General features: G+C 47.2%; 2 protein-coding genes; one reads left to right on the forward strand and one right to left on the reverse strand.

Annotated features, from left to right (window-relative positions):
- Nucleotides 1–459: 459 nt before the first annotated feature.
- FFUJ_03057 (related to TOF1-topoisomerase I interacting factor 1) lies at nucleotides 460–3985 on the reverse strand (the record flags this gene model as incomplete). XM_023574860.1 has 3 exons in its annotated part: nucleotides 460–1430; nucleotides 1480–3856; nucleotides 3911–3985. 3 exons carry the CDS (start codon nucleotides 3983–3985, stop codon nucleotides 460–462), a joined length of 3423 nt encoding a protein of 1140 aa, XP_023428143.1.
- A 414-nt stretch (nucleotides 3986–4399) lies between these two features.
- Nucleotides 4400–5415, forward strand: FFUJ_03058 (probable 3-hydroxybutyryl-CoA dehydrogenase; the record flags this gene model as incomplete). XM_023574861.1 has 2 exons in its annotated part: nucleotides 4400–4528; nucleotides 4585–5415. The coding sequence occupies 2 exons, from the start codon at nucleotides 4400–4402 to the stop codon at nucleotides 5413–5415; spliced, it is 960 nt and encodes a 319-aa protein (XP_023428144.1).
- Nucleotides 5416–12703: the final 7288 nt, after the last annotated feature.

The raw sequence follows: 12703 nt of genomic DNA on the forward strand, positions 1-12703 counted from the left end.
TACAAGCCGATGAGATAACATGTTTGGAGGATATACCACTGTTTGATAGTCTCTCATCCCCAGTAGGGACTGTACGTTACTTAAAAATCTAGAATCAATCTTCGTTTACCATATAAGGGGAAAAGCCACTCTGGTCTAGGCAGGCTAGGGGAGGAAAGAAAACTTAGGACCTTAACCCCTAAACGATAAAAATATTAGTAAGTCTAGCTTAAGCTTAGGAGGCATTTTACTAAGTTTATTTCAGTATCCTCTTTTTAAGTCTTGAGTTTTCTTGCTCCCTAAGTGCAGGCCTTGCACCCAGTTCTCCCGAGTCTTGGCCATGACTTCCACAGGATAGTATGGCAGAGCTTTGGTGGTGACATCCGTTCATTAAATCTAGACGTATCCTCCCTCTGCCCCTTTCCCACCATGCTATATAGCATGAACGCTTCAGACGCCAGTAATTATGCTACTTAATATCTACTCATCATCATCATCACTATCCACCACAAACCCACTCCGTACACGCGGTCTTCGAGTTACGACAGGTGCTTCATCCTCATCCTCATTCCCATCTCCATTCCTATTCACGCCGCCCATTTCCTCATCCTCGTCAGGCTGAGTCTTTTCAACACTGATTCGTCTCCTCTTGCAACCCTCTCCATCACTGCCATCTGGCAATACTCCTTCTGGCTGCCCCCCGTTCTCTTCCTCAAGAGTTGTATTCATTGCCCTAAGAATGAAATCATCACCAGAATCAGAATCGTCACCTCCCTGATGCTCCTCACTACTTGATGCAGATTCTGTAGCTGCAATTCCACGCTTTCTAGTTGGCTTTTTAGATACAATAAGGCGTTCCGCAACGTGGCGGATGGCCGATGCCTTTGCTTCTGCCTCTCGTTCCCGAGCGTAGAAGAGTTCGTCGTATTCAGAATCCGTTTCATCGTCCTCGGGCCTTACATACTTTTCTGATCTCAAGCGCTTCACCTTTTCTTGCTCTTTTCTTCGCCTTTCTTCACGCTTCTTTTGTCTTTCTTCTTCGGTAAGTTCTTTTCGAGGCCTACGTTTCCTGGGTGACTTCTTGGGGTCATCTTCTTCGTCAATGGGTTTGCGCACCGTGGGACCGAGGGGTCCGAACATGGGGTCGTCAAGCTCGCCCTCCTCATCATCATCGAAATCGGCCTTCTTGCGTGGCGCACTCTTGCGTTTCAACTGGTGTTCTGCCAGAACTCCCTCGTCAAATGTTGGAGGGCTGAACTCGGCTTGGTTGATGTAGTGGATGGCATCCGTGAGAACATCGGCAGAGACATCAGAAGGTATGATCCATGCGGACTCGGGTGTTTCATCTGATGCCGGGCCTAATAGCTGAAGACCAACAAGTTTCATAAGAAGTCGCATATGAGAGTTCTTGAACATGGCATTACGACGGTCCTTATCATCTGGACGCACGACTAGGCATTATTAGTGAAGGAACCAATACTCGAATCTCATTGAACTCACAAAATATAGGAGGAGCTTTTGGCCCCGACTCTGTTGGCTGTTCCTCAGCATCGTCTTGTACAGGCTCAACTGAAGCCATTGCCTCTTCCGCTGCCATAAAAGCTTTACGTTCGCTCTCAGCGTCGCCGAGGATTTTCTTGATCCAAGCGACATGGTTTACCTGGTTCTTGTCCAACATTGCTCCAACGACAATGGCGATCTGCCGGTCTAGCTCTTCAGTGTTTTTGAAGACCAGCTCAGCTGCAGGTTTGGCTTTGCTGGCTGCAGTGACAGTTTGTCGTTCGAAACCGTACTCGAGAAAGAAGGCAGTGCTAGATCCCTTGCTGAAGAGCATCTCCACAAGCAGTTCTGGTCGCTGTTCAAGCTTCTTGAAGCATTTGCGCAGTATCTGCTTCACCAACTCTTCCCACTCCTTGAACACCCTAGAGGACTTGTCAAGCGCAGCAGGGCCTTTGATCATGTTATAAAAGAGGTGAATTATGTCCACACGAAATAGCATGACACTCGCCTCTGCTTTGAAAGCCACGCGATAGAAATATCGATGCGCTCGCTTGAGTTGCGAGTCTGTCAGATCACGGTAATACTTGGTGAAAGCGACAAATGTATCCACTACGCTCTGGGGCGTGAAACGCGTTGCAAAGCGATGAAAGTCGAACTTTCGTTCTTTAGTTGTTCGTTCAGCGGATGCGGCATCATTGTCTGAACCGTCATTCTCGTCATTGTCATTTTCGATTCCTGCAGCGTCTTGGGCAGCCTTCTTCTTCCGTCGAGTTCGCTTCCGCGAGCGAACTTGCATATCGATGTTCTGCTTTGAGTATCCTTCCAGAATACGGAGGAAGTGGTGGACCAGTTCCGTGGCAGCATCAAGGTAGTTGAAGCTTTGGTCCTTGTAAGTTCTGATAATGGTGGCAATTGCATCGTGGGTTGCTTCTTCGTAAAATAGACGACTAAGCACGTTTTCGGCGATCTCTTCGTTGTCCTCGTTGCCTGACTCTGACATTTCCTGCACGGTGAGAAGGATCTGGGTGAAACAACGCATAACAGCGGTTAATTCATGCCAATCTTTCATCTCCAGCGACTCATGGAGAGCTTTATTGAGAGTGATGAACATCTCCTGGTTGAGAACACCTGCAACAAGGTTGAAACTGCTGATGTCCTCGCTGGGATTCTTAGTCGACTGTTTCCCTGCCTTGCGCCTCATGCGCTCGGCTTCTAGGAACCATGCTACCAAGTAGCAAAATTGACGGCGGTGATACTGCATTACATGTGGTGCCTCCCTATCAATGGTTTTGCGGACATGTTGGAATAGGGGGTTGAAGCCCGAGTCAAGGAAATCTTCGACAAACAATCGCAACTGGTCATAAGCACGAGAATTAAGCTTAGTTGGCAACCCGAGATCTTTCTCATCTTTATCCCCTTTTCGTGCTCGGCGAGGAGGTCGGAAAGTTTTTGAGTTATCCATCTTTTGATTCCTCATGGAGGCATCAGCCAGCGCATCTTGGCCCGAAAGTGATGACATCTTGCCGTCGTCTCGCTTCACCCAAATCATGGTACCGAATCGGTTGTGGCGAGTTGGGCCTTTGCGGTTGTATGCCTTCAACATGGACGACTCCTTACTCATCATATCGGCGAGCTCTCCAGCCTTGGCCTTACTTAGCTGCTGCTCATTCATGAAGAGCTTTTCAATGTCAACTTGTTTCACTAAATGGTATATAATTTCCATGACAGATGTATCTTCGGTTCGAAAATCCTCTCCCATATTCGATGCAAGCGTCAAGAGCACGAGGAAGATGTCTTGGTATGAGAACGCATCGATAGTGGCGGATCGAGATATTTGAGACTCATCGCCTTCGTATTTAACATCAGGGGGGGGCTCGATCATGGCGATGTTACGGAGGAAGAACAATACCAGCTTGATGATACCATGATCACGTTGTGTTCGGTCGCCAATCGGTATTGCCATGGATGGGAGAGCCACCCGTACAGCTGTATGAAGTACGCGAGCTCCGTCGTAATTGATAACGGCTCGTTTATATCCAACCTGGGCAAGCTCCAGGACCGGCATATGGCGGTGGTGATTGACCGTCATTCGCTCTCTGTCCCTTGCCATCGGCCAGGTGAGAGGAACCATGAGTTCGAAGCAAGCCAAGGCTATCCTGGACTTGAATTTACTGTCCGTGGCGTTTTCGGGCCACGTCGAGAGAATGGGAAGCAGATCACCCTCGATCAGGTTCGCCTCGTGTATGCATCGCGCAACATCCATCCGATTCGTCTTTTCGTCGTAGAAGCGTATCCATCGTTTTAGATCGCGAAGAACCTCGAGGGCATCGTCACCGAGTTGATAGCCGCCATCATCGTCGGCGCTGATACCTCCAAGCTAAAATCCGCTTGTCAGAACATTCTAACTTATTGGTAATATGGGAAAACTTACCGCTGAGACAAGACTGTTGATATGCGCTCGCACTTCTGGGTGCACAATATCTGTTGATCCATCTGCCAACTCCATGATCTTGTTTCACTCAACATTGACAGACAAATAGTTGCCTGTCTCTATTTAAAGGTCGTGGGGTTGTGCTGCCTTGACAACATGAGAAAACATTAGTACTTAGGTAGTCCCACTAAGGCACCTACTTCATTATACGACGCGCATAGACGCGTCTTGTCTGGCGTGTCTAATTAACGCGAAGATCGATAAGAGTTGATAAGATAAAGAAAGTTCGGCAATTGATAAGAAAGATCCGCCAGCTCCGAGCCGAGGTTACCCGCCATATGATGGCATGAGCCGTTGATTTCGGCGTCGGCGTCGGCGTAGATACCAACGTCCCCGTGGGGGAGAACTTAAAGAGTCCTGGCACTTTACTATTGTATCGTGATTTCCAAAATTCCCCCACACAGTCTTCGAGAACAAAAAGAAGAAAAAATGGCTGCTCCAATGTTTCGAATGCCTTCTATGGCAGTTGTGCGTCATGCCCGCTGCTTCAGCTCTTCACCTCGCCAATATGCCGCCGCAGAGGTCAAGAAGCTTGGTGTTATCGGTGCGGGTCAAATGGTAAGAGCATGTGAAAGACATTTCTGGCGTTCAGACAGTTAACAGCACCACGATAGGGATTGGGGATTGCTCTTGTTGCAGCTCAAAAGGCTCAGGTTCCCGTTACTTTGATCGATACTTCAGACAAGGCTCTGGCCAAGGGCATTGCCTTTGCTGAGAAACTCCTAGCAAAGGATGTCTCAAAGTCAAGGATCACGCAGGAGCAGGCCGACAGCGCCCGTTCTCTTCTCAGTACAAGCACCAAAATGGAAGACCTCTCCTCTGCAGACATGGTTATCGAGGCTGTTCCTGAGCTGCCCAATCTCAAGTTTGACATATTTGGCAAGCTGGCTCAGATCTGCCCCAAGCACGCTATTCTCGCTACAAACACCTCTTCTATCTCCATCACCCGCATCGCCGCTGCCACTACCAAGGATCCCACTGATACTTCGGCTTCCTCTCGCGTTGTGTCGACCCATTTCATGAACCCCGTCCCTGTACAGAAGGGCGTTGAGATCATCAGCGGCCTGCAGACTAGCCAGGACACCCTCGACACTGCCGTTGAGTTCTGCAAGCGCATGGGCAAGATCACTTCGGTGTCAGCCGACTCTCCTGGATTCCTTGCCAATCGTATCCTCATGCCTTATATTAACGAGGCGATCATTTGTCTTGAGACTGGTGTTGGAGACCGTGACTCCATTGATGCCATCATGAAGAACGGCACAAACGTGCCCATGGGTCCTCTTCAGCTTGCTGATTTCATTGGTCTCGATACATGTCTATCTATCATGAAGGTTCTGTATGAGGAGACCGCTGACTCCAAATACAGGCCGAGCGTGTTGTTGAAGAACATGGTCAACGCTGGTTGGTATGGTAAGAAGAGTGGCAAGGGCTTTTACGACTACTGAGTCACTTCCTTGACAGATCTTCGGTGACAGAAATACCTGATTGAACTTCGGTGTGCTCTTCACGAGACTGTATCAATAAAAACAAAAATAAAAACAGTAATAATGTTCAAGTTACCCTATCCTGAGTTGCTATGGGCCAATCCATACATCACATACTAGGTATGCAACATCTTGCCATTAGCGATAATCTAGGAAGCAAGAAAGGTTCTTGACATTAACTCAATATACCATAAATCACAAGTATAGAGCCTCGTGATCCTATACTAAATTCATCTAAATTGAACTAAGTTTTGTAATCGCTCAGGATAGAAGTCTTTTGATGTTTCTCCTCCACCAGCTAAGATCTGATGGCCTTAACAAAACGATCCCACTTGAACATCAATTGATAGGAAACGAACGACTCAAGATGGTTGCAGACTCTATATTCCGCCAGGGAGTCCCTTATGATGCCGTTGGTCTGGACAAGTATTCCACATCATTGCTAGCCGCTCTTGACATCAAGGAAAGTAAACAAAGATATAGGTACGATATTTTTGTCCTCCGCCTGGCCTGGATATCTGTATCGGTGACACAATGAGTGCTACTTAGGGGGGGTGTTGGTCTAATTATAGCAGAGGCCTCTCATTTGATTACCATTGAGCCATCCTGGACCACGGCAAGAGAGGAGAAGGTCACTGAACATGCCTACGACAGTCGCAGTTCTCAACTGGAATACATAAAGTTCTACATGGGACTCTCTTTGGTGAGGATGACGAGGGTTTCAATAGTTACTGTCAGCTCTGGCGGCACCTGAACAGAAAGAGGGAGTGGAATTGCCCGACTTGGGGGAGACCAACGACCGTATCATGAAGAGAATCAATGCTGATTGATATAGCTTCGGATGAGGAAGGAGACTCTGGTACTGAAGTAAATTCATCAAGGGGCCCCCCTAGGCTTAGAGTAAATTACCAAAATATTTTCATTGTTTAGGATTCATTGCTTAGGCCCGAGATGCTGAGTTTTCTTGCATCTCCTAGGTACTCGGGAATGATGCCCGAGAGCACGCCTCTCTCTGTCAGAATGCACCGAGTACATCATCGTACGACATAAAGCCGAGACCTTCTCAAGAGGTCTGACCGTGCAATCAAGGCTCATGCAGACACATCCGATATCCTGATGGGTGTCAGAGCAGGGCGGCAATAGCCTCGAAATGAACCACCCGTCAGCCTCTTCGGCAGTTGTGTCTGTTGAATCATTACCCTTACCCTTGCCTCATAAACATAAGGGTAGATTCAACGTCTTTATTGTACTGCGTACCTTCTGCGTGGTTCTATAACTTCTTCTTATGGAAGAAGAGTCCGGGTCTTTTGCCTTAGCACCAACCAAGCAAGGCCCACAACACCAATTGCTAACTAAAATGTAGAGGTCAAAGCTCGAAACAACCATCACCGAGTCCACCACATCTTGTTAGCTTGTCTAGCTGCACTGACACCTAAAAGATGAAACTGTCTATCTGCGCTCAGTCACTTTTTGTTTGGTTTCGTGCTTCTGTTTACGGGCCTTCTTTGCGAGCCTTCGTTCGACCAATTGATTGAAACACCCGCCGATCATTAGACCTTGTCTAGGTAGCAGGGTAGGTACTCTTTACTGTACGAATAGGTCTCTCTCAGTGATAGACCGCTCGGGGAGTTATGAAAACAGGAGACACTGATCAAAGTTGAGCAGAAGTGAGGCATAGTTTCTCTGGTAAGGCATGCTTAAGAGGTACGTGTCGAATATGCAGCCAAGAGAATCACCTGTTTCGCATCAAGTGACAGTTGGGGATAGATTTGCGAAGTGACAGAAGTCTCCTACCCGCGAAATAGTCAGTTAATCTGCATCAAGACTCTGAGACAAACCCCTAATTCTTTCGGTATTTGCTCCTTTCTGTTTCCCGAGGCAGATTTATTCTGAATCACCACGAGAGGTCAAAGGAAATCCCAATGATGAAACTATTTAGAATAACACAATCACAGAGTATATCGAGAAATTAGGAAATACATAGCTTTGATTTTCCTAGCTCAATGAGATATATCCTATATCGCCATCCAATCCACATGTCCCATCAACCCTGATAAAGATTTTAGAAGTTGGTTTGATATTACTGAAAAGATGCAACTGCAGAGCAGACAGATTGACTTGAGCTTGCCCCGAAAGCGAAAGATACCAACAAGCGTAATTGACATGTTTCTAGGCTGTGTCTTCTCCGGGATGGACAAAACACTCGATCTTCTGCCAGGGTATGTATACGGCAGTTGCGTGAATACAGCTGACTACTGTGGACTATGTTCCAGACATGAGAGGGTGTTGGAAGCCAGACTTTTTGTCACTACTAGCTTATATGACATCTATCACATTGATACCTGCGACTACAGACTGCTATCAATCTTGAGTTATGATAGCATAATAGCACAACTAGACTCTCAAGTCAGACTCTCAAATGGTGTCGAGATTCCATGCTCGTTACATGTTGTTACGGCCCGGCGGTCGAGTGTTTCATGCTTCGGCTTCAGCAAACAAGGGTCACCTGAGCGATTCCAGCTGGCTAGGCTGTAGCCATTGGATTGCCACAAGCTTCATCTTGAAACCTGATCGTCTCCATATTAAACAGGCCACTTGGAAGCTCTCCGTATTTAGACTTGCGACCTGCTAGATCAAGGGGAGGAAGAAAGTGCCAGCAGTTGTGGGGGAGAGATGGTCCTCCATATAATATCTACAGAACATTCTGCTGGAGCAATTCAGGTTTATACCCGTATCGTAACGATCATAGTAATTTCTAGTAAGAATTAGATAAATGGTAAACACGTAGGTTCTCTCCTTGTCTCCTCGCAGGTTCCATCACTACAGGTAGGAATTAGAATATCACCGCTCATTAATAGCATATGGAATCAAAGATTGCAGAGTTGGGCATTTGTCTTCCCCATCTCGGCCAAGAGGGCATGTCGGTTTCATCTTGACCAAAACCCTTTGTTGATGATTATCACCCGCCTACCCAGAAACGAATGCGAGTGGTTAATCAGATTGAAGGGTGTACACCTCCTGTCCCAGAACAAGGTCTTGGGACCATCAAGACTCTACTATGCTCCTTCACAAGATATCTTGGTAACAGAATGCAATAAAAGCGTACATATACACGGGAAATACGGTTAGTGCCCGATCAGTAGAGGGCCGCCAATAAACAGCAGAGTTGAATCATGTGCGTAGCCTAGAGAATACTTAGGTTAGTGGTGTTCAAGAGTTACGACATCACCGTATGGATTGGTGTTCCCTTACAACAAGAAGAGCAGCCTACTCTAATAGTACGTACAGCTAACTAGAAGTTTAAGAGACTGGACACGAGTTTCGGGCGGTTGAACAAAGGTTATGTAAATTTAGGAGAATTCAGGCAGGGACTTGCAAAACATACGGCTTCCAGGGATCCCCAAAGCAAATTCTCTGAACCTGCTGAGGATCTATCCTCGCAAACTTGCCTACAAGAAGAATTGTAATAACAGTTTAAAATCAGGGCAGGTGATTACGGGCAGGGGCCCCCAAAGTATGCCTAGGATAAGGTTCTCGAAGAAAAAGAACGTTGGCATCCTGGTCAAAACGTTAGTGGAACTAACAGAAGATCCCACTCGGAATTCTCAATCACGGTAATAAACGACACGAAGTGACGGGTGATTGGCAACTTCAAGACAGAGCATGGATATTTTTTCTCTTTACAGACAGTAGAGGCTCACCTCTTTAAAGTCTTCTACTTCAATAACGACGCATAGGCGCTTGTAAAAATTGTAGATGCAGAAGAAAATCTGTGTTGTGTTCTTGTTGTGTGCTTGATCAGGTTGGATAGATTCGAGGTATGATTAATCATATCCTGTGAGATCATACTGCCACGGGGGAGGTAAGAAAACTTAGGGCCTTCATCCTAAGTGGCGGAAAGACTTAGGCAATTATACCTAAGCTTAGGGGGCTCTTTTCTAAGTTTATTTTAGCAACCTCTTCTAAAGTCTTGAATATTTTCTTGTTCCCCGAGGACTGCCTAAGAGTCCCTAATCATGAAGGTTTTCTGTTTTTAAGAGATAGTCAGCTTCGGTACTCAATCATCCATGTCTTGAAAGTTCCAGGGCCCGTTCATCGAAGGCGGAGCAGGCACTCCTGAAATCTGGGGACAAAAGAGGTGTGGCTGTAACATATTCGTTTGTGTATGTACATACGGAAAGCTGCAAATCAATCGCCCTTTTGAGGTGGCTGTTAAAGTTTGGTTGATGGACGAATATTTCCGGAAGAGCCCACCACAATGGAGCTCAGAGCCTGTTTTGAACTAGGTGCATCGTTGTGTCTCCATAACCATGAATATTCATGTTCTGCAGCCGCACAGAACGATGGACGGACTTGTGGAATGGGTGTTCTAACTGCTTCCTAACATAGATTTGCCCGACAGTAGCCAAATGATTTGTTTGTGAAACGACTCGAGGCTCTCTCCTTGAAGCGAAAGTATGCATGGAGCCGACTGGATACCGTGCGAACGGGATGGGCACTTTAGCAAGAGAACGACTTTGCAATGTAGTGCGAGTAACGACATTTTCAATGTTAGTGTTGCTTATCCTGCATTTTGTGTTCGCTTATGATCAAGCTTGTACCCTGATTCGGCTACTGACAGAGCACTGAACCGTACCTATATGTGATCGCAATAGTACTACGGAGTATGATCAGCAAGATTCCGTTGCATTACGAGATGTTAGCTTGTTCTCTGGTTCCCCATGCTGCGCTATGGGCAAGTCAAGACTCAAAACTTGTCTCAGCAATACCTCTGGAGCAGTTTGGTCAAAGCTAGTTTCGATGATGCTGTGTAATCCCAACCTGACTCAGTTTGGTCAGCTTTCCTTGCGAATATAAGAGGCTCATCTCAGAGGAAATGAGACAACAAGCAAAGCTTTCATGTTAGCAAGGTGACCTCTTCGTCTTACCCAGTATGACAGGAAGGAAGAGCGGCAGTTTGAGAAATCATGTGGTATTCGGCAAATTAGAACTGTTCCTAAGCTTTGAGACCTTGGCACCAACGGTAATTGCAGTACCCCATGTCAGGCAATAAATGTGGACGTCGAAGACATTCTTGAGGCTTTAGATATGAAAGGTCCTGGCCTGGCATTTTGTTGGCGCTAGAGACGGAAGATTGAGGCTCATAATACGGCCCGTGTTTCTATGCCGCAGAAAGAAGGATCGTTTCAGTGATTGCTGGAGTCGTCATCAATGCTGTTGAGCAAGTATTGATCACATGAGGAACAGCGTCAATCCATGACGGATGTGTAAAAGCTCAAGCCCAGTCGAAGGATGAAACGTCTAGACCCGAGCTCACAAGGCTAAACACGATCCCTGATCCTAGACAGCACTACTACCCGTTGGCGGGCACCTGGCATCGCATGAAATAAGGTACACTAGGCGCTGAGAAGGCATGCTGTCGGGTTGTTTGATAATCTTCAGGCGCAGATGAGTACTAGGTACTAATGTGAGGAGGAGTCTACCAGTATCGGTATCTAATACGATATAGTACCTAGGTAGGGACAGTACTACAATTCGTAGCTACATCCCGTCTACGACGCAAGGTAGGGGGGTAGTAAGGTAATCAATCAAGTCTACACCTAACTACCATAGTACCCTGCCCACTTCAGGTTTGATGAGTGCTCAAGGTAGGTAGGTAGGTATGGAGCAGAAGCAAGTGCATTTGGATAGTTGTCTGTCAGAATCCAAAACATGTTGCCTGCTAAACTTAGATTGTCAGGATCGAGGCAGGAACGGCCCAATGATCGGCAATGCGTCTTTCCAGGTTTCCCTTCCTATCGCGCCACACCACCAACAAATCTTCAACAAAGCACTGTCGCGTCACAATCCATCTCAAGATCAAGTGGTGCGAACAACCAACGCCCGGACAACGGCGCCGATATTCATCGCAGGTTCAGACCCGACTCACATGAAGCACAAAAATCTGCACTGCGGACCTTGCGGCCGGTAGATATATATAGGACTTCTATCATTTGCAGTGGTTTGTCAACACGCCCATGTTTGCTCCAGTGCATGACGGAACGGGCACCAACAATGAAGTCGTTCCATGTAGTCTACGGACACCCGCGAGTCAATGCAACCGCTGCTACTCCCACGTTCCTTTAGCAGCACAGATGGTAGCCTGTGACAACTAGAGGAGCGACAAAACATCCCACCGGTCTTACCCGCACAATTCACAAGTCACAAGAGTTCATTGTTAGCCACCAGAAATAGAATCTTCCTGAGCCCTTCGACAGGATCCCCAAGGCTCAAGAGAGGCTCCGTTACCCGCGACATCACATGGGCTTTACTGTTGTCTCCCTTCGAGCACCGGAGACTTCCATATGCCTGCAAGAGTCGACCAAAGTGCCGCCCCTCTCTCGTCAGGCTGGCCCTACACCGCACTCCATGTATGTATGTATATATACGTACGCAGTAATTTCTGGATTGATCCTGTCATTCTGCTTTCACCCCCGGCCAGGACTCCAAGTGCCGTCCTAACAATAACGTTTCCATGGATTGTTTGGCGGAGTCTCTGAACTTTTGTTGCTTGTCGTCCCCACAATCTCAAACTTGGAACAGAAACACAAGGGGTTCAGTTCAGTCATCTGTCAGACTTGGTTGGAGAAGGTCGAAACAAGCCCAGCTACAAACTAAGTACATATGACAGCCTCTAGCTGATTCTTGCCCTACTTGCGAATGCCTCCGAGGCAGCCATTTCGACCGCCTTCAACAATGTCTTAACTCTTATCTCTGATCTGGTCAGACCAGCGATGGATGCGTCGTTTTGATACCTTGTCTCGCCTCACCTCGCTTCATACCATCACACGGCCCAGCCTTGCACGTGCCTTGTTACATATCTCACAGGGTAGAGGACGATCATCCTTACGATCTCCCCATCCTTCATCCACCTTCTTCCTGTAACAATCTATCAGCCTTCTTGGCCAATAGTCCCTCATCTCATCTTGCCCATGTCTTTCATTCAACACACGTCCTTGCCTCCCGCCCAAATATGCTTTTCCCATGAAATACCCCTGCAATCTTGGAGGGCCAGTCAGATCCTGGAGAAGATTACATGTACAATCCTACCCACAGTGTGGGTGGCATTGCACCCCCCCCCTACACCCCTGTCAAGACTCTACTGGCTCGTTCCCGCACAAGCCGCGACAACGGTTATGCGCAACATGCACTAACTAAAGCCGCAACATCGAGTCAGATTCAGAAAATCCAGTAACAAATTTCAGAGGAA

The sequence above is a fragment of the Fusarium fujikuroi genome, chromosome FFUJ_chr03 (genome assembly GCF_900079805.1).
Source record: "Fusarium fujikuroi IMI 58289 draft genome, chromosome FFUJ_chr03".
In the NCBI taxonomy this organism is placed as follows: Eukaryota; Fungi; Ascomycota; class Sordariomycetes; order Hypocreales; family Nectriaceae; genus Fusarium; species Fusarium fujikuroi.